Source organism: Geotrypetes seraphini, chromosome 17, assembly GCF_902459505.1.
Source record: "Geotrypetes seraphini chromosome 17, aGeoSer1.1, whole genome shotgun sequence".
Taxonomy (NCBI): Eukaryota; Metazoa; Chordata; class Amphibia; order Gymnophiona; family Dermophiidae; genus Geotrypetes; species Geotrypetes seraphini.
The window spans coordinates 40634994-40656298 of NC_047100.1; the positions used below are offsets into that span (position 1 = coordinate 40634994).

Sequence of the window (21305 nt, forward strand, 5' to 3'; positions counted from 1 at the left end):
GTACAATATGCAGGATCAAATATCTGATCACGTCTAAGTTCTGGTGCCTATGTTTAGGTTTTGTCCTGTATGGTAATGGGTTTTTGTTGACATGAAAATGTTCTGATAGATGACAACAAGAATTAATGGTGTATTGTATCAGGTTCAAAATCACAATAGGAAAAAAACCCATCAGGGAAGAGCACAATAACTCTACTAAAAAAAGATCTCCCCCAACTCCGTTCAAGGTGGGATAGCAGCGGACAAGATTTACTAACCTTATTAAATTTAAATATTTATGTGTGGGGGAAGGTCTTGCGTTTGCACAGCTTGCCTGGGAAGCCTCCCTAAGGCACTGCTACCACAATAGTACACCCAAAAGGGTGAAACATCCCTGGTGAGGAATAAATGTGAATTTTAATAAATGCACATAACTTAAAAGTGCTTAATACAATTACATTGGCTGCTCCTGAATTGAAAGAGTAATGCAGCGACCAAGACTTTTTAGTGCACTATTGTATCAGGTGACATATTGTGTCAGATGATATGTTCATTGATAGCTACTTGTGCAATATTGATCTGAATACTAAAAAAAAAAAAAAAAAAGGCACAAGGCTTGCAGAGAATCTGGGAGACAGGCCTGAGAATTCAGTAGTCTTTAAACTGACCAGATCCTGCCTTCAGAAAGCCTTAGTGAATTTTTTACAATAATCCTTATGGGCCGGATTCTGTATAGGACATCCAGTCTCAGCAGTCGCCTAAGCGGTTTTTGAGAATCGCACATGGGCATCCCATAAAGAATCGCATCTGTCTGCCCTGCCTAACCAACCTGATTCTCTAACCAACATCCATGTCACAGGCGCCGGTTAGAGAATTGCATTGCCGCTGAGTTGATCGCCACAAGTTTAGCGGCTGCGGCAGGGAACCCATCTACCCCTGTGAAGTTGGCTGGCAAGAGGGATGACCACTCCCTCCTGCCAGAACCCACGAAGCCCCCCTCCCTCGAATGTCCATGGCAGGAGGAGTGCCAAATTCCTCCTGCCATAACTCAGACATCCCTCGGCAGGAGAGATGCCTACTCCCTCTTGCCGCCACCCCCTGAGCTGCCACTGAGACATCTTTTGGCAGGTGGGATGCCCACTCCCTTCTGCTACTGACCCCATCATCCCAAAAAAATCCAAGATCCCCCTGTTGGAAGATGTCTCGGGGGTGGCGGCAGGAGGGAGTGGGCATCCCACCTGTCAAAAGATGTCTCAGTGGCGGCAGGAGGAATTGGGCACTCCTGCCATGGACATTTGGGAGAGGGCATCTCTCCTGCTGGCCAACTTCATGGGAGGGGATGGGTTTCCTGCTACAGCTGCTAATCTGATCATGGCAGGGAAATTCCCTTGCCGCAATTGGTTTAGCGGCCACGTCTATTTGAAATGTAGACCACCATTTTGCTGGCCTACATTTCAGGTGGCTATCGTGGCCCTAAGGAGATGCCTAGGGTCACCTAAGGCCACTTCCGGGCGAAGCCACATCACACCTTGGGCAAGCTTAGGCAGCCCTACGCATGTCCCTAGGCTCGCAAAAACACCTTCAATGTAGGCTGTCTGTCTCACGGTGTTTTTTTTAAAACGTGGATCACGATTGGCTGGTTAGACAGTGGTAGGATTGACGCCTACAATCGGGACACGGTTTATAGAATTTGCCCCTATGTGTTTGTGTGAAGTTTTTCCTCCCTTAGCTTTTCAGATGGGAAACAAGGACTCTGGGTTGTTTGTGTTGCTGCAGGGATCACATTGCTGACATTTCTTCCCACAACATGTAATTAAACTCTGGAATTCATTGCCAGAGAATGTGGTGAAATCAGTTAGCTTAGCAGGATTTTTAAAAAAGCTTGGATAATTTCCTAAAAGAGAAATCCATAGGCCATTATTGAGATGGCTTGGGGAAATCCACTGCTTGTGCCCAGGATAATCAGCATAAAATCTGTTTTACTACTTGGGTCCTGGGTTGGCCCAGTCTGTCACAGTCTGTCAATTCTTATGTTCTTATTTGTTCTTTATAAAACAAAATTGGTACCATTGAGGAAGCGCTGGTCAGTCTCCGTTCTCAGAGAAGAACGGGAGCCAAAGCTGCGGAAGATCACAGGGTCACGGCCCAGGAAGTCTGCGGTCAGGCCTGTGTACAGCTCTCCACCTGCAAAACAGCCAACAGCTCAGTGGTTCTAGATTGCTCGCATGCTGTCCTTTGAAGGCCATCACACAACGAAGCAGACCAGTTTCAGCAACAGAGAGAGTAAAAAAGAGAAATGAAAAACACAAAGCTGACTGAAAGTGTGTTGGATTAGTTGCAGTTCCTGGTGGTCCTGCTCATCTCTGTTTTCCCCTCTAAAGGTTAAAAAATGAAAAGAACTGTATTGGCATAATAACTTTGTATATATTGCAGAAGGATTTGCCCTAGTAATTAAGCAGTAACCTACGTAGATCATTTCCAGGCTTAACGCTGTCCTCTCAGCACTCAAATTCACCAGAGCAAAAAAAAAGGATCAAGGCAAGGCATAAAACAAGGAGAGGCAGCCAGATGTAATTCACAAGAATCAACCACAAAGCAAGAGAGAATATTTTTTGGGGGGATCAGAGCACTGCAGGATCAGAATACTAACAGGAAATGTTAAAACAATCCAGGAACATAATATATTTGACATTAAAAGGATATGATACAACAGTACAACTACAAAGGATTTAACAACGATCTGGATTATCTATCTCATTGGACACCATAAAATTCTACTGCTTTGGTCATCTTCCAAATCACCCATTCATCTGTCCACATTTCTCATCTCTCCATCCCCACCTTTCTCCTTAAGACCACCTGAGGAAGAAGGCTCTGGCTTTTGAAAACTAGTCCAATAATGAAGGGAGCTTATTTTTACAGTTTATGTTTTATGTCTATTTACGAGGAGGTACTGAAATGTTCTCAGCCCTACCAAGAATAGAATAACGTGATTATAGTTCCATCAATGATCTGAAACAATGTCAAAACAAAGGCCCTCTTTTACTAAGCCATGGTAGAGGTTTCTACCGCAGCCCAGAGCGCTAAATGCTCCAACGCCTGCTCTGACGCTCATGAACACTAAAGACTGAGGGGAGCCTGGACCACCTTCCCTGCCTGGAGCGAAGAACACACCGGTCTCTCTAAATGTCGGCAGTCTTAGTGAATAAGACAAGGGTCACAGATCAGGGATCTTGTGACATACAGTGATGAACGTCATAACACTCTGTCTGTCTGAGAGAAAACACATCCCAGTCTTCAAAGCTCTAAACAGGATCATTTGTGCAGAACAGACATTTTAGTTACATCTTAATTCTACACCAAAATATATTTTGAAAACCACATTTCTTGGCTGGTCAGAGCAAGAAACTGCTCTTGCCAAAAATCAGGGGAGTTTGGAGACTGTAGAGTCTCATATGAAACAGCACCTGGCCTTAGATCATAAGGAACAGGCCGGGTCTCCGCACAGCTCAACTTTTGGACTCTATATATGGTAGGGAGAGAAGGGGAGAGAAACTGAAACAGAACAAAAATGGGGGGAAAAGCAGACTCGTTATCTTAAAGATCTCTAAAGCTCTGCCAATTTAAATGCTCTGAGATGCTATCTGAATGTTTCATATAAAGGAAAGTACAGGATTTTGTTAACAAATTTATAAGTGAGTAAGGGTGATTTTTGATAGGCCTACGTAACATGTACACATTATTAAGAATTTGCCAACAGTGAGTATCAAGATTAGAGTCGATATTCAAAATGATTTAACGAGGCAGGAGAGGCTCCTGTCCAGTTAAATTGCTTGTGTGAGGCTATCTACGGATATTCAGAGGCTCTTAACTGGATAGTAGCCCCAAATATCTCCCAGTCGAAGAAATCAATCAGATTTGTTTGGCACGATCTTCCTTTGGCAAACCATTTTGCTTCAGAACTTGCAATCCATTTGGTTTTCCCCTATAACAGCCTCCGGAAGAGCGTTCCAGTTTTCTACCACTCTCTGGGTGAAGAAGAACTTCCTTATGTTTGTACGGAATCTATCCCCTTTCAACTTTAGAGAGTGCCCTCTCGTTCTCTCTACCTTAGTGAGGGTGAACAGTTTGTCTTTATCTACTAAGTCTATTCCCTTCAGTATCTTGAACGTTTTGATGATGTCCCTTCTCAGTCTCCTCTTTTCAACATTCCGACCAATGCCCGTTTAGGTTGGTGGATAAAGTTAGGATTTTATCTACTTGCTTAGCCTGTTAGCACATTGCATATTGTTCCACCCAGGGTCTATCCCTGAACCACTCCACCACTAACTGGATAGCGCCTGGGCAGTCACAGGCCAATATAGTGGCGTTAATGGCTTAAGTGCTACTGAATATTGCTAGATGACTAGGTCAGTGAGGATTAACCAGGCTGGGAGCCTCTCCTGTTCAGTTAGACCTTTTGAATATTAGGCCCAAGGTAACTGGTTGTTTTTTAAAAAAAATTTTAAAAGTTTTTATTAAATTTTTCAAAATACAATACACAAAATGAAACTCAATGCACAAAAGTAAACACAGACACCCCCCAAAGAAAACAAACAAACAAACAAGAAGCAAAACTCTATACCCAGCAAATTGCTCTGAAATAAAATCAGGACAAATTACAATATTCCCAAAACTTCATAAGAAAACAGTCAATCCTCCCAACAGGTAATCTAAATAAGCGACCCCCAAAAGATCCCAACATGTCTGCAAAAGAAATATAACCTCTTGTTTGGATATGTCCTCACAATGGAGATGACCTGCTAATTCCGCAGGCATCCCCAATTATCCCATTATCCCAGAAATACAACACTCTCCCTCCTCTCCTTTCATATGCTCCTTAATGAGATAATTGTATACCCCATCCAAATGGGAAGAGAAAACAGTCCACCGATTTACATTTTGCATATAGTAACCTTTCCGCTTTGCCACTAACAGTTCCATTTGCCCCATAGAGAGTAATTGTAAACTCCATTCATTCAAAGTAAGATCCCAAACATCTTTCCAGTGAGCCACTATCAAGCATTTAGCCGCAGCCAGACCCCATCTTAATAATTTAGTTTGCCAAGTGGAAGGACATATTATACATCCCCAGCAAACAGCTCTGGGGAGTACAATTCACTGCTCTACCCAAGGTAATTTTGAATATCAATACTCTCCCTCCACTCCCAGTTTACAACTATTCTCTGCAATACAAACTGGCAAAGTAGAAATAGCTCACCTGCTCCTTGTGACCTGGAGCCAAGTACTCACCCTAGTCTCATCTTGCACATGCTGGACTTACCAATGAAAGTGCTGGCAAACAGTTTGTTAGGATCATGTGGACACTTGCCCCGCCCATTCTCCACATTCCAAGGATCCATGCTGAAGACATGCTGCAGGGACGAGAGGAATTTAAACACTGGATAAAACCACCTGATCTTTGCCATGGGCCTTCATGTTAGGGGGACCCCAAACCTCTCTGATGTTGCAAGAGATTCAGCCTGCTGGTGGGCTTTGGGACTCCCTTTCAAATTTCTACAGTGTCTCAGAATCAAGTCGCACTATTTTCTGATTCATATTATAAACCCTCAGTCAACTTTCTTGGAACAACTACCTACTCTTAGACCATAAAGAACAGGCCAGCACAGCCAAGAAAAATGTAATGAATTTATGTCCATTTTAGGCGCTAGCTTATGAAAATCCATAATCTAAATATCAAAGAAGCCATCTCAGATTAGTTTAAGTTTATAAAGTAAAGATATGCCACATACTTCTGCTTGCATGTCTTTTAACAATACATAGTCTATAAGGAAATGTGACTCCCTAGTGGTAATACCATGAGACTACCACTAGGGGGTCACCGGTGCGATAATGGAAGAAGGCATCAATAATGGCAGGAGTGACTCAGAATCGCTTCTGCGTGCACAACTAGAAACCAGGGAATTCTACTAAGGTAGGTTAGAGGGGGGGGGGCTGTGGGACGGGCTACTGGCTGAAAGAGTTCAGGTTCGAGGATGTTAGTCTATTGAGATTGAGGTATTTACTTGAACCCCCCCTCCTCCCACTTACGCCAGTGGCTCCAATTCTGAAAGCTTCATTCTCTAGGGATCTGTGACATTTTCTAAAGACAATTTAAACAGGATGTGTGGGTGAGGCTGAAGACTTGGTGGAGAAAGACCCAATTTCATAATCCTGGAGTTTATTTGTAAAGTTGGATCCCGGAGAATGGCAAAGGTCACCGTCAGTTTAACCCGCCAGCTGTGGCACATCAGCAGGGAAGGATGGAGGCACAGACACTTTTCTTTTATTCTTGTAGCACTCTACCCTCTGCTTTGGCAAGCGTGACTGCTGACACGCCGCAGGCCTCAGTCACCTCCTCATTTCCTGACACAAAGCAGTTTTTCAGCAGGGGCTGCAGAGAGTCTGTTTCAGAAACACTTCACTTCTCTGTCCTGTGATATAATACAGTCAGGTCATTGTTACCATGCTAGAAACAGTGACCTCTTATATGTGTGTGTATGTGGGTTTGTGTCTTTCTATTTGTTCTATGTGTCTCTATGTATTTATATTTCTTCCCCCTTTTTTGTCTGTTTTCTGTATGTGTCTGTATTTCTTTTTCTACATTTCCATATGTATGTTGAGGGCTAAGGGCGTGATGGGCATTGGACCAGTTAACTGCTGAAATATCCCCAGTTCTTTTGCTGTAACAATTTGCCACAAAGGTCCTCTTTGCCTTCTAATAAATCTTCAAAGAGCATCCTCAAAGGAGCAGATGAGAACACAGCTGTCCTTACATCTGCTCTGATTTATGGGCGAGATGGCTCAGAAGATAAGTAAAGGGCAAGCAGCACTGTCTCTCACACCTCAGAGGCCTGTGACAGAGTCAGTGTCTGAATGCACCATGTTCACACACACATCATCTCACACTTTCAGAATGACTCAGCCTCGTAGCTCAGCGGCTCTAGCTGGTGTCTGAGCGCATCATGTTCATACACACTTCACCTCACAGACTGACTCAGCCACACATCTCAGCAGCCTCTGACAGAGCAGGTGTTTGAGTGCCCCATGTTCTCACACAAAATGTGTTACCAAACATTTGGGAAAACCTAGACATGTCCTCTTTTTAGAGGACTGTCCAGGTGTCCGGATATTTTTCTTCAAACAGAGGAGTCTGTCCGGGTTTAGCCGGTTTTCCTGACTCCTCCCGGATTGCTGTAATTCAATCTTTGGGCAGCTGGCAGTAAAAATGAGGCAACCTGCTGCCACTAGCCTGACCTGGAAGCCAACTCTCTGCAGGTCCTGCCTACGTGGGAACAGGAAGTCACTTCAGAGAGGCAGCTTCCGAGGCAGGCCGGTGGCAGCAGGGTCACCTCATTGGTGCTACCAGCTGCCCAATGATGAATTACAGCGGCCTGGGTGGAGGAAGGTGAGGCAGTCGGGACCTGGAGAAGTTGTGAAGGGAAGTTAGCAGCATCAGAGGTCGGAAGAGGAAGGACTGAAGAATCAACATCAGTAGGGGGTTGGAGAAACAGCATGGAGGAAGGAAGGGTGGGAGGGCTGGAGAAGAATTATGGAAAGGAGAGAGTGTTAGAGAAAAGAGCATGAATTAGGGCAGTGCTGGATGGGAGGGGAGAGAAGATTGGAAGGAGAAAGAGAGAGAGGGGCACCAGTGTGTGTGGGGGGGGGGGGCATTAGGGGTTGGAAGGAGAAAGAACAAAAAGATCCATAGGAGAGGGGGATTGGATGGAGAGAGAGTAAGCAGCACCTGTGGGGTAGGAGGGTTGTTGGAAGGAGGAAGGGGGAGAAAGAATCACTAAAAGGTATAGGATGGGATGGGGGATCAAGGAAATGTGTGAAAGGTGGGAGGTGACGCTGGCAGGAGCAGTGAGTTCTGAACTCTGCACTGCTGAGTGGTGGGTGAGAAAGAGAGAAAGGGAAGGGGAGAGAAATGCTGTACCCGATTGGGGATAGGGAGGGAGAAAGAAGACCAGGAAAGAGAGAGGATAGGAAAGAGAGATGACAAGACCATGGGAAAGGAGATGTCAGGACCATGGAGGGGGGAAGGAGGAGATGTCAGAGCATGGGGGGAGGGAAGGGAAGAAAACAGAGATACCAGACCAGAGAGACAGTAGGGAGGAGGAAGGAAAGAGAGGAGATAGAGCATAGAGGGGGAGGGAGAGATGGAAGGGAAGGAGAGGAGAGGAGAGAGATGCCAGGGCATGGGGGGAGGGAAGGAAAGGAGACAGAGATAACAGACCATTGGGAAGAAACTGAAAGGAAGGAAAGGAGAAGCCAGAACATGGAGGGAACAGGAGAGATAGAAGGAGAAGAGAGGAGAGAGATCCCAGGACAAATACTTATTCTCTTCTGGATTTTTAGCAGAAATGTTTTTTTTCCAGAGTGCTGGCAGAATATAACTGAACGCTCATTGGTAATGAAAGTTAATTCTGACAATACCAATGAAGGGGTGGCAAATAGCCCCTGTTGCGAGACTTTGATGTTCCTACCAGGCCAATATGCAAAAGATGACACTTTCAACACTTTCAAACCATACACAAGATTTTAAATTCCAATGCTGGAGTTCTTGCTGAATAAACAGGAAGTGTGTTTAAGGGTGCCGTGACAGAGCTGGTAGAAGCAGCATAGTGAAGAGGTGGGAGTGAAGGCACAAACTCCCCTTGCTAGACAGGAGCGATTTGGTGAGACAGGCTTTTGACACCGTGCTTCATTGACCCACCCCCCTTTTAATCTGGCCCTGTCTCACACATACTCGCCTTTTGCCAGTGTCCCATGTAGTTTACTTGTTAAGTTTGTTAATTCATATTTAAAAATTTAGTGTGCACTAGATTGATTTAATGCACATTAAAATAAATGTATGACAGAAACTCCCCAAAGTCCTAAAACTAGGAATAAAGGCCAAGTGAACTGAAAATAGACTGAATTTTTTTGTCCTGTCCAGATCACTCTCTTTAAATATACTCATCTCTCTTTGGGTACCACGGATGCTCTGCCCACAATCAATCACATCCTGCCTAAGAACTAGCGGAAATCCATGCAGGACGTACTTCTTGAACGGAGAAACTTTAACTAGGACTTCAGCAGAACGAGATTTAGGAGTAATCATCAGTGCAGACATGAAAACTGCCAATCAAGTGGAGAAGGCTTCATCTAAGGCAAGGCAGATATTGGGTTGTATCAATAGAAGTTTCGTCAGCCGAAAGCCTGAAGTCATAATGCCGTTGTACAGGGCCATGGTGAGACCTCATCTGGAGTACTGTGTGCAATTCTGGAGGCCACATTACAGTAAAGATGTGCGCAGAATTGAATCGGTTCAACGGACGGCCACCAGGATGATCTCGGGGCTCAAGGGTCTCTCGTACGAAGAGAGACTGAACAAATTGCAGTTCTTGAGGAACGTAGGAAGAGGGGAGACATGATCGAAACATTTAAGTACCTCACGGGACGTGTCGAAGTGGAAGATGATATTTTCTTTCTCAAGGGACCCTCGGCCACAAGAGGGCACCCGCTCAAACTCAGGGGCGGAAAATTTCATGGCGACACCAGAAAGTATTTCTTCACAGAGAGAGTGGTTGATCATTGGAACAAGCTTCCAGTGCAGGTGATCGAGGCAGACAGCGTGCCAGACTTTAAGAATAAATGGGATACCCATGTGGGATCCCTACGAGGGTCAAGATAAGGAAATTGGGTCATTAGGGCATAGACAGGGGGTGGGTAAGCAGAGTGGGCAGACTTGATGGGCTTTAGCCCTTTTCTGCCGTCATCTTCTATGTTTCTATGTTTAGAGAAAGTGTCTTGAGGAGACTGCACACTTGCCTCTCCCTGGTGTCCCACAGTCAAATTTTTCAGGGTTCCAGAGTGATACCACACTGTGCAGACATACACTCACCTCTCCTCGGTGTCCCACATAGATAAAGGCACAGACAGGATGGAAGGCTCCGGTGCCACAAGCCAGCAGGTGCGTTCTGTTGTAAGGGTGCAGCAGGCGGATGTAGTTGGCACATTCTGTCTGTTGAAAAAAAGACACAGATATAGTAGCGGTGCAGCTGGATTGAAAGATGGATGCATTAGATAAATGCAATTGAAATTCTGAGGATTAGTGAAAGTGATATGCAAGGACAGCTGCTTCTTACATTGTTTCCAAATAACTTTATAAGCAGAAAATGACCACGTCACTCCACTACTCCGTGAAGCTCACTGGTTACCAGTTTCCCATCGAACAACATATAAAATACTCCTACTCGTTTTCAAAATTAAACTCACCCACTCCCCAGCTTTCTTAGACAAACATTTCATCCCTTATGCATCCTCTCGGGGCCCTGAGATCCGCTGATCAGAATCTGCTGACTGTTCCCCCAATCAAAGAACTTTTCTATACTCGAAACGCTATCTTTTCCGCCACAGCCCCTGTCCTCTGGAATGCTATGCCATCACATCTCCGCCTTGAAAACTCTCGAAAAATTCAAAACCAAACTTAAAGCCTTTCTATTTCAAGATGCTTACCAAAACACAAGATAAGATCCCTTCTCCAACTATTTCCAACGATTAATGAGAACCGCATTTAAGAAGTGACTTCCCTTCCATACTTATTCTTCCCCTTTCCCTCCTTACCTCCCTTTAATTTTTATTTTAACTTCGATGTAATTTTGAATCTTCCCCTTGGATCAATTTTGTCTATGTTCTTGACTTCGTCCTGTCCACATATTGCCCCTTTTTATTTTATTAACTTTATTTTTATTCAGATTTTTCATCATAACAAGTGCACAAACTTGAAGACGATTTGAAAATAATATCCAATAAAGTAAATGTGGTTGATTTAACATCAAACAACAAATTAATTATTTAGTCCACATATTGTTATTGGATCCAAGAAAAATAAAGATAAGAAATCAAATGCTTAACCTATTTAGACAGAATCCGGGACATAGTTAACCCCCAGCCAGCCAGTTCGCTACACCGTTGGCTGGTATAATTGGACCTATAGTGACTCCACCCCCTTCTCTGGCTGTCGGCAGCACCAGAGCTATGATACAGACAACGTTGGCCGCCGAAATTACGTGTCAGACTCCAGGGACAACCCAGGCCTTGGGAGGAGTGCCGATTTCATCAGCAAACCTTAGCTCTGATCAGGCTCCTCTGAGCCCGATCCAAAGGCAGCCTCCTCCCCAACCTGAAGGAAGTATTACATCAGTGGAACAGGCAATTCAGCAGTCCTATGAAGGTGGACAAGTGGTGAGCCCCAGAGGAGAGATGGGAGGAAAGTCTTTTGAAAGACAGGCCCCCACTGAAGACAGCGCAACATTGATGTCTTCCACAGCTCAAGTTGGTGAGAATATTTTATTTTTACTGGTTCAATTTGGGGACTTAACTAAGCCTGCCCAAGTCAATTTAGACAACCTGTGGAAGGCAATGGTGACCATGGTCTCTAACCTTCAAAAGGCATTAACTTTAGTTTGTGCTGATTGTGCTACTATTAGCAAGGGATTATTTTAATAATAATAATAACTTTATTCTTCTATACCGCTACAATCTTGCGACTTCTAGGCGGTATTTTAAAAGAGCAAAGTGAGACTATTATGAAACATCAAGAACAAATAAATAAAAAATATGGAGAAAGAGATTGTTAAGGAAAGATCTTATATACAGAAAAAAATTGGAATATCTAGAAAATAAACAATGAAGAAATAATTTAAGAATATTGAACTTCCCAAAATCACCAGTAATTGCTCCGTTAGTAATGATGCAGAAGTAATTAAAAGAAATTCTATTAATCCCAGAAGAAAATCTACCTCCAATAATTAGGGCTCAGTATCTATCTTTGAGTGGGAAAAAAAGAAGCTTGTCTCTACTCCAGGACGAGAAACAGAAGCAAAGAAAAGTGATTTAAACCTGACAAATTTTTTGGAGGACTCACTTGAAATAATAAAGGCAAGAACTACCCTTATTGTGACTTTTCCGATAGAGTTTGTTGGTTGTATTTTTGTTTATTGCCTCCCTTGTTATGTCTTTTTAATTTTTTTGTTTTTAATATATTATTATTGTAAACCGCTTAGACTAACTGTGGTTGTATTTGCGGTATATCGAATAAATTGAAACTTGAGAATTTAACAAAAGGGCACAATTTGGTACTTACAGAGTTTTTACTGGGATTTGGGATTTCAGCAATGCCTACACTGAGCTTTATAAGTTAAGTCATAAATCTTGAGTTTGAAAGTTTCTTGGACACAATACAAGAAAGGAAGGAAGCAATCACTGCCCCGCATTGTAAAATTAGAATACCAGTATACAGAAGATACCCTTCCTCCTCATTTATATTTCCATAATTACCCCTTTCCCTCACCCCTCATTCATATTCTTGAACTGAGCACTTCCTGACACCCCACCCCCCTTCTCCCTCAGGCACACCCCTGCACTGAACACACCTTATCACCCCACTCTCTACCTGCGTCCTAAAAGCCCCTGCATTAAGCACATCCAAATAGCCCTTCCTTTTAGGAATTGCATTTTAGAATTACTCTTCTCTCCAAACCTGAGCTCATATTCAGGTACTGCATGGTAGGTACACTTGACCCAGAGGGCATCTAATCCATACGGCCTAGATTCACTAAACTTACCGATCTGGATCGGTGTTGGGCGATTCTTGGCCGAGCGACCGATTCACTACAGGTTCTACATGCAAATGATCTGATCGGACACACGCCCTAGAGCAATCCCACCGATCGCTGTAAGAGCGATCGAAACGCATGTGCGGAGTATCTTTGTTGTTTATTGATGCAATTTACACATGCGCTAGCTCTTCGCCCTTACTACTTAGTTAGTGGGCGGGGTTTATTCCCGCACATCATTGGCGGAAAAGCACAAGTGAGCGCAAAAGAAAGGGGGAGCGGTGGCTGCAGTTTATTTTTGCTGGCCCTACGAGTTGGAAATTTTGAAAAAGGAATGATTTGTGACCAATGCTGTGAATTATTTTGTATAGCCAGATTATCGAACAGAACACGCTTTAAACCCATGGGTTAAAACCACGGGCTTGCAATGCGCGTTTTACAGAATATATAAAAAAGGAATTCTTACACATATGTAAAGATATTTTATAGTTTTATTTTTAATTTTGATTTGATGGTTGTTTTATATGGGGTTGTAATCTCGATACTGATATTTCAGGGTGGAAGAGGGCAGGAGAGTAGGCAAGTCGCTTATTTTCGGATCGGCAAACCCAATCGGCGTTTCTTCTTCTGCTTAGTGAATCGATGGCTTCCTACTTTTGCATGCCATTTCCCCTCATTTTGCATGGGTGGATCGGATCAGATCGGAGATTGATCGGGAAGCTGTTTAGTGAATTGGGTTGGGGAGCGACTGCAAAACCAGGACAGGATCGAAAGGTTTAGTGAATCTAGCCCTTGGTGTCTGATGCAGGTTTTAATGTTGGTTCCTCATCATTGCTCCAGACCAGTCCAGATGCACGGGTATATGTTCTTTAATCAGTGGTGTGGCAAGGAAACAAGAGTATCTCAGCACATGTAGATTATGTCAGTCAGGAATTCTAACAGTTCCAATTGTTAAATCATTTTATTATTTCCTCAGTTGTTTCTTGTCTCTGGATTCTAGGGTTTTGCTTTCATCGGTGCTTTGATCAAATAAATACTGGCTGGCTGTGGGTTGCAGAAGAACCCTCGGGTGAAGGCATTGAATCCGTAGTTCTCGGTTTCCATCTGCTGACAGTAGTGTAGATACATGTATCCAAAAGAAATGAGAGGAATTTCATAAACTGGTGTGTGTGTGCTTATCAAAAAAACAAAGAAAAGGACCTCAAACGCCCAAACCTCACCCTCCAATGAGTGTTTTTCCGGGGTAGGATTTTTTATCATTAGTCCAAAAACCTTGTTAGTTTTTATATTTTTGTGAATTTATTTGTTCAAAAAGGACTTTATAGCAAATTCCTAAGGGGTTCTTGCAGATTATCAGCTTTTGACCACAAGTTAAGTACTTTTTTGGTCTTCATATGAATATGTGAAAACAGTTTTTAATGTTAAGGTTAATTTTTTGAACACCTAAACAGTTACCTGCATAAATTTTCTAGGCTGAAGAGTTCCCTCCCTTCAGAGAAATACATGGCACATGATTCTTTACACTGTACATTTCAGGTTCTTATATGATATCACATTAGAGACCGATAGAGCCATGTGATTCCAACCCATTCTATTATCTCGAAGCAGGAAGTGAGGTCTTCATATTGCTTTGTGCTGCAACTTCCTGTATTGGCTCTAGAGACCAACTGCTAGTCCATTTCAGTCACTTTATAACTGATGAATTACCAAAAGTAACCCAGTGGCTATTCTGAGCCTCTCTCATAAACAGACACTTCAACATACACTCAGCTCCGGATTTCCCACTAAACTGAATAGGCAGATGTCTAGGAGAATGGAGCCGAAAGAGGCACCTCTTCCTCTAACCGGTAGACGGCATCTCCTCACAGCTCAGCTCAAGTGGCTAAATCCCATTGGATCTAGTCCCATAAAACGATGGGGGTTCAAGGACGGGAGGCTTTTGGAACGCTATAAAACTGAATTACCGTTGGCTCATTACTGCATCTGCAATGACACAAATCTGATGGAACAATGCTGCTCAGGTGGAGCATTGCTTGTGAGAAAGGACTGTCAGCTAGGGTTACCAGATTTTACTGGTGTAAAATCCAGACCCATAGACCCGCTCCCCTGTCCTTTACATGCGCGGATTTCCTCCTGCCCGACGTGATTTAGAGAAGGCTTCTCAAAACCCGGATAAAGTGTCGTGTTTTGAAAAGCCGTCCGGACATGTCCAGGGGAAATCCAGACGTCTAGCAACCCTATCTCAAAAGGCCCAGTTTCAGTTACCTGGCCTTGAAAGGGTTAAAACTTGTTTCTACCAAGAAACAGAGCTCTTTCTTACGCCAGACCTGCTCTCTGGAATTCTCTGTTTGACAATTTTTGTGATGATCCGTCTTACTCTGTGTTTCGGAAGTTAACCACGACAATTCTATTTCAGCATATTATGAATCTTAAATTATTGATGCTAGGAATCTACTGTAATTTTTAGCTCTATTATTTATTTTAAAAAATTTATAGCCTGCATATCTGATAATTCTATGTGAGTAACAATCAACATACATTATATCACACAGAGAATTTAATTTAAAATGAACAAAAAACAAAGCACAAAATAAGTTATACCATCATCATAAAAACACTACAAAGTCAAACTTCAAAATGTAATAGATAAACCTAGTACAGTGGTGCCTCACACAACGAACTTAATTCATTCCAGGAGCAAGTTTGTTATGCGAAAAGTTCGTTATGTGAAACGCGTTTTCCCATAACAATACATGTTAAAAAAAATAATTCGTTCTGCAGCATAAAATATGCTAAGATGACATAAAAAAAGATAAATTTGTCAAAATGGTGAAAATGGTGGTCTTGCTGAGGCCAAACTCTTTGACGAGGTCACACTGTTTTACCCCACATTCACTCCTTCTAATTATTTCCCGTTTCATTTCAACAGAAATCACCTTCCTGCTTTTTTTAGAAGCCATGATATATAAAAAATATTGAGTTTATCTTAAAAGGACGACTGTATACAGTGAGAGAGGGCAGTTAAGCGCAGTGACTAACGACTGCCTGCAGTGCCTGCGCGGAAGGATGCAATACATCGGCAGCTCGGGCGACTTCGTTGTGTGAAACGAAGTTCGTTGTGTGAAACGAAGTTCGTTGTGTGAAACGAAGTTCGTTGTGTGAAGTTTGTTGTGTGAAACGAAGTTCATTGTGTGAATCAAGACATGAAGTTCGTTGTGTGCAGCGTTCGTTGTGTGAGGCGTTCGTTATGTGAGGCACCACTGTAGTTTATTTTTATTTTTACTGTGTATTTCTATTGTAGTGTGAAGACGTTTTTGTAAATTGTACTGTACACAGCTTCATACTCATGTCCATAGCAGTATATAAATAAAATAAATCCAATCCAATTCAACTGGGCCAGTGCCTATCCACTTAAAGTGAGGCATGATATGTAGCAGACCTAATTTTGAACTCAGAACTTATCTGTTCAGCAGAAAAATATCACTGCTACACATATACTGTAAATGCCAGCTCTGGCCTTGCCCCTGTTCAATGCTGGCTCCTTATATGGATAAAATTAGGCCACTGTGTTTGTCGGATTCTTTGTGAAAAACACAGTGGCTAACAATTTATCTTGAAGAAGCCTTTCTGGCGAAACGGGTCCCATCATAAAGAAAAAAGAATGAAAGAAAATGACTATGTAAAAGGTTTTCATAGGATCGATGATAGTTGATACCATCGTCCAAAAATTGCCTTTTGATACTTATGTGCCATAGGTATGGATATCTGAGATCTTGGGCATGCATCATTCATAAAGTTAGTTTCCATGGTAGGAACCGAGTTATATTAGCTAGCTCACATTTTTGCTTATTGTTGTATTGTCCCCAGCCATACATTCTTAAATGTTGTTTGTCATGTCTCAACCATGTCATCCATGTAGGCAGCCAAACATCATTTTTAAGTATAATTGGCAATATTCATCTTAGTAGTCAAGATGTCTTCCCCTCCCCCTAAAAAAGGACATGTCCGGGGAAATCCGGATGGCAAAGAAAGCTGAGTCCAGATTAGACCAGTTTGTCTGTCATAAATACAGGCCTAACTAACTGAAAACAGGATAAAAACACAAGATTTTTGATTAATAAAAGCAAAGAAACAGCTGTGCTCCAGAAGGGGCTCCCTGCTCCTTCTCTTACTCCAAATTGATTGACCTACTGAAGCGGCTGAGAGGTCTGTTACCCTGTTTTGCTTCTAATTGCTCTTTGCAGTTTATTTTTATTTTGTGGCAGTCACTTCAAAAATCTCTAGAATAACAACCAGTTAGAAAAGGAAAGAGCTGCCCAGAGCTGGGAGCTATTGGCCATAGATTGCAAAGCAAACATTTGTAGGTCTAACTGACTGACACAGGCTCCTGGGAGTAATTAGACCTTCTAGGGATGCCACAGAAAAGTAGACAGTGTGAGGGGTTTCTTTTCACAACCCTGTGATTATTTTAAATTGAGAGTTTTTCTTTTTTCAGCAAATAGGTATTTGTGCCGGAAAACATTACAAGGAATAAAAAGGAACGTGGGACAGGACACATTCTACAGAAACTTGGCACAAAGGGCTGAGGTGAGTCATATTATGAGGAAATGACAAAGTTCATTTGAAGAAAGTCTAATAAAACCATACTAGAGATAGAGCATATCTGTTCTGCAAGTGGGCCAGTTTCCAAAAGAAGGATTAATTTCTTACCTTGATAATCCTTTTTCCTATAGAGCAGCATACACTTGGATTGTAGAAGGCATCGATCATTTTTCTCAGCTCCACCTCCTTGTCTCCCTGGGCAGTGCCCTCTCTCTTCAGTCCGTACCAAAGCAAGAGATAATCCCTAAAAGAGGAAATGATAACAAGGAGGGGTTTGGGGGACTCCCTGATAACATTAAAATTTGATCTGCTCTGTAATAGAAAAACAAACAAACAGTAAATCAACTTTGCACTTGCAAAACTAAAGATGGAGCGAACTCACCACCTACCTGTGTGCAACCAGAACTAACACTTGTATAGCTCTGTTAACACGGCATGCCCGTGTCGTGTCGGCTCTCCCTCTGACGTTACTTCCTAGGTGCAGGACCCGGAAGTGACATCAGAGAGAGCCGACACCGACATGGGCAACAAGTTTGTGATGCTGCTTGCCCCGGGAAAATTAAAGGAGGTATGAGGGAAGGGGCACATTCACGGGGCAGAGAGGAAGATGGGTGCTGGGCAAACCACCCCCCTGCTTCCCTTACTACACCACTGCTAGAACCCCAAATAAGAAGGGGACTTCACACAAGAATTTTCAGGAAAAGGGTGGTATTATTAATTTATTAATTATTTCTTTTAAAAAATTCTATCCTGCTTATCTGCTAAGCGTGTAACAAATTCTTACATATATAAAATAAAACAAATTCCATTCATTCATCAATACATATTAAAATCTGCTTCCTTTAAACATGCCATCTTCTAGTAATCGAAATATTCTGACATCTGCTGATTTAAACAGTCAGTTCTGAAATGCCCTTACAAATGAAAGATTTAAAATCTGCACGTAATCTTAGTGTCCCCTCCATTGAGTTCCATAGTGTTGGGCCCGCCACACATGTTTTCTTATACTATACGTCCTGAGTATTCTCCAAAGTTAATCACATAGTTGCCACTGATTGCAAATTTCGACAGAGCTCAGTCTAATTACTCCTAAGTTCGCTACACCACTGGGTACTGTTCCAAAAGCTTGTTACTAGTTTTTTCTCAAAAGATGCTTAAGGCATTATAAATAGTCCAGAACCCAGTTGCTAGGATTATTAGTGGAAAAAGGAGATCTGAGCACATTTTACCCGTCTTATTTCAGCTTCATTGGTCCCCATAGAATGTAGGATTAAATACAAGATGTTATTGCTCGTTTTGAAAGTTTTGAAACATGGTTGCAGATAAAGGCCAAATAGCTTAGTTGCACCTTTCATTGCTTCTACTCTGAGAATATCTCAGCTGCCATGATAATTAAGGTCTGCACAGAAGGACTGTTAGGGTTAAAGGTGCAGATATCTGCTATCTTCTATTTTGTGGGCCCAAGGTTAGGGAATAGTTTGCTATTACGATTGCGTGAACTAAGAACTATGTGCACATTTAAGAAGCCTCTAAAGACCTTTTAATTGAAACAAACATCAAAGACCTGATGGTTTTGTCCTGTTATGTCACCTGCAATAATTTGTCTGTTTTGCTTGTTATTAAATACTGTGCATGTATAATATGTTCCCTGCTGAGAAATATAGGCTCTGAGAGCTACAAGTTTTAAAATAAAAAAACTAAAAGTTCATGTTTATTCTTCTGTACATTGGCCCCATATAAGGAAACATATCTATCGGGGCCTGTCCTACCAGTGACTGATTGTGTTTTTCACACGTGGCCCTCCACTTTAGCCCCCTACTGTCTTATGCAAATGAGGCTCCATAATGAGTCTCTGGATAAAGCCCCACATCCTTCTGCATCCGCCACAGGCTGCCAAGCCCACAATACCTGCAATACTAAACTGAGCAGAACACATTAGAACAATATATACCATGAGAAGGGCCTATAGCTTGCATATCCATACATTCATACCATGCCACAGCCAAAGGAGCTGTTCTTGACGTCAAGAGTAGAACTCATTTACTGAGTGGTTTGTTAAGACTTACTGTGGGGTCCTTTCCGTTGAGGAAACACTCATCCCTTTGCCCAGGTGCAGGTGGCCAGTAAATCTGAAACAGAAGCCAGAAAGAAGAAGGTGAGTCAAAGTGGGATTGAAAAAGACGAAGCTGATGGGGGCAAGAAAGGGACACAAGACCAGCAGACATAAAAAGAAGTCCTCTCCTTTCCTCTTATTTGGAGTCCTTAGCTTCTAATATAGAAGTAATACAAAATCTTTGACTATCAGTTGGTTTGTATGGGCTGAAATGTTTTGAATGAATATTCTGCCCTTACTGTAAATCCAGTCCACGTCCCAGGTCATCTCTTTTAGCACCTTCTAAACTGAAAAAGATGCTATTGGAGAGGTGATGTGAGAGGACTTTCAGAGACAGAGAGATCTCCACTTTGCTGGAAATTGCTTACAAACTTGGGAAAAGGAAAGCCTAAAGCTAAATACGGTAGATAAGCTCAGGGACTTATTTTGTTTAAAGTTCTCTGCTCACTTAGAAAGGGAGTCTTAGGGATAGTTTTTACATAAGAACATACTGGGATAGACCGAAGGTCCATCAAGCCCAGTATCCTGTTTCCAATAGTGACCAACCCAAGTCACAGGTACCTGGCAAGATCCCAAGTAATAAAACAGATTTCATGCTGCTAATCCTAGGAATAAGCAGTAGATTTCTGTTATATTTTTTTTTTTTTTACAAATTATCCATGCTAACTGCTGAGCAAATTGTAAATAGATATGATAAGCATTGTTTGAAATATCTGTATGCAAATGTCAGAAGCCTAAGAAACAAGATTGGAGATTTAGAATATACAGTATTGTACTAAATGAAAAAATATAATAGGCATCTCTGAGAACTGGTGGAAGGAAGATAACCAATGATATACTGCCATACTGGGGTACATACTGTATTGCAGTGATAGGGTGGATTGAATTGGTAGAGGTATAACACTATAAGTTAAGGATGGCCTTGAATCAAATGGACTGAAAATTCATAAGGAGTGTACTACCTGACCAGGATGACTGGACAGATACTGAAATGTTATCAGAAATTAGGGAGACTAACAAATTACCTTGATATTTACTGGGTAAATGCATCATCAGGGAATGCTAGGGAGATAAAATTCCTTAATGAAATAAAGGACTGCTTTATGGAGCAGCTGGTTCAGGAACTGACAAGAGGTGAAGCAATTCTAGACCTAGTTCTTAGTGGAGCACATGACTTGGTGTGGGAGGTAATGGTGCTGGGCCCACTTGTTAACAGTAATCATAACATAATCAGATTTGATATAGTCTCTGGAATAAGTTCACACAGGAAATCCAATGCAACAGCATTTAACTTTAAAAAAGCAGACTATAATAGCATGAGGAGATTGGTAAAAAAAGAAACTTGGAGAAGCAGTTGCAAAGGTCAAAAATTTACATCAGATGTGGATGTTATTCAAAAATACCATTTTAGAAGCCCAGACTAGACATGTCATGTATTAAAAAAGGAGGAGAGAAGACCAAACAACAGTGGTTAACGAGTGAGGTGAAGGAAGCTATTAAAGCTAAAAGACAATCCTTCAGAAAGTGGAAGAAGGATCCAACTGAAAATAATTGTAAACAGCACAAGGAATGGCAAGTCAAATGCAAAGCACTAATAATGAAGGCAAAGAGTGAACTTGAAAAGAAGATTGCACTGGAAGAAAAAACACAACAGAAACATTTCTAGGTACATTAAAAGCAAGAAGCCAGAAAAAGAATCAGTTGGACCGCTAGATGAGGCCATTAATGAAGAGAACATAAGAACATAAGCAATGCCTCCACTGAGTCAGACCCGAGGTCCATCGTGCCCAGCAGTCCACTCACGCGGCTGCCCAACAGGTCCAGGACCTGCGCAGTAGCCCCCTATCTATACCCCTCTATCCCTTTCTTCAGCAGGAAATTGTCCAATCCTTTCTTGAACTCCAGTACCGTACTCTGTCCTATTACGTCCTCTGGAAGCACATTCCAGGTGTCCACCACCCGCTGAG

At 42.3% G+C, this 21305-nt stretch overlaps 1 protein-coding gene across 1 annotated transcript in view; it reads right to left on the reverse strand.

Annotated features, from left to right (window-relative positions):
• Positions 1-21305, reverse strand: part of SEMA3G (semaphorin 3G) — a 194815-nt gene that overhangs the window by 58626 nt on the left and 114884 nt on the right. Inside the window, exons 3-6 of the mRNA XM_033926687.1 lie at positions 19292-19354; positions 9908-10027; positions 5303-5393; positions 2047-2163 (exon numbers count right to left, since the gene is read on the reverse strand). Of these exons, the coding sequence (XP_033782578.1) occupies positions 2047-2163; positions 5303-5393; positions 9908-10027; positions 19292-19354 (391 nt within the window). The remainder of the gene's footprint in view (positions 1-2046; positions 2164-5302; positions 5394-9907; positions 10028-19291; positions 19355-21305) is intronic.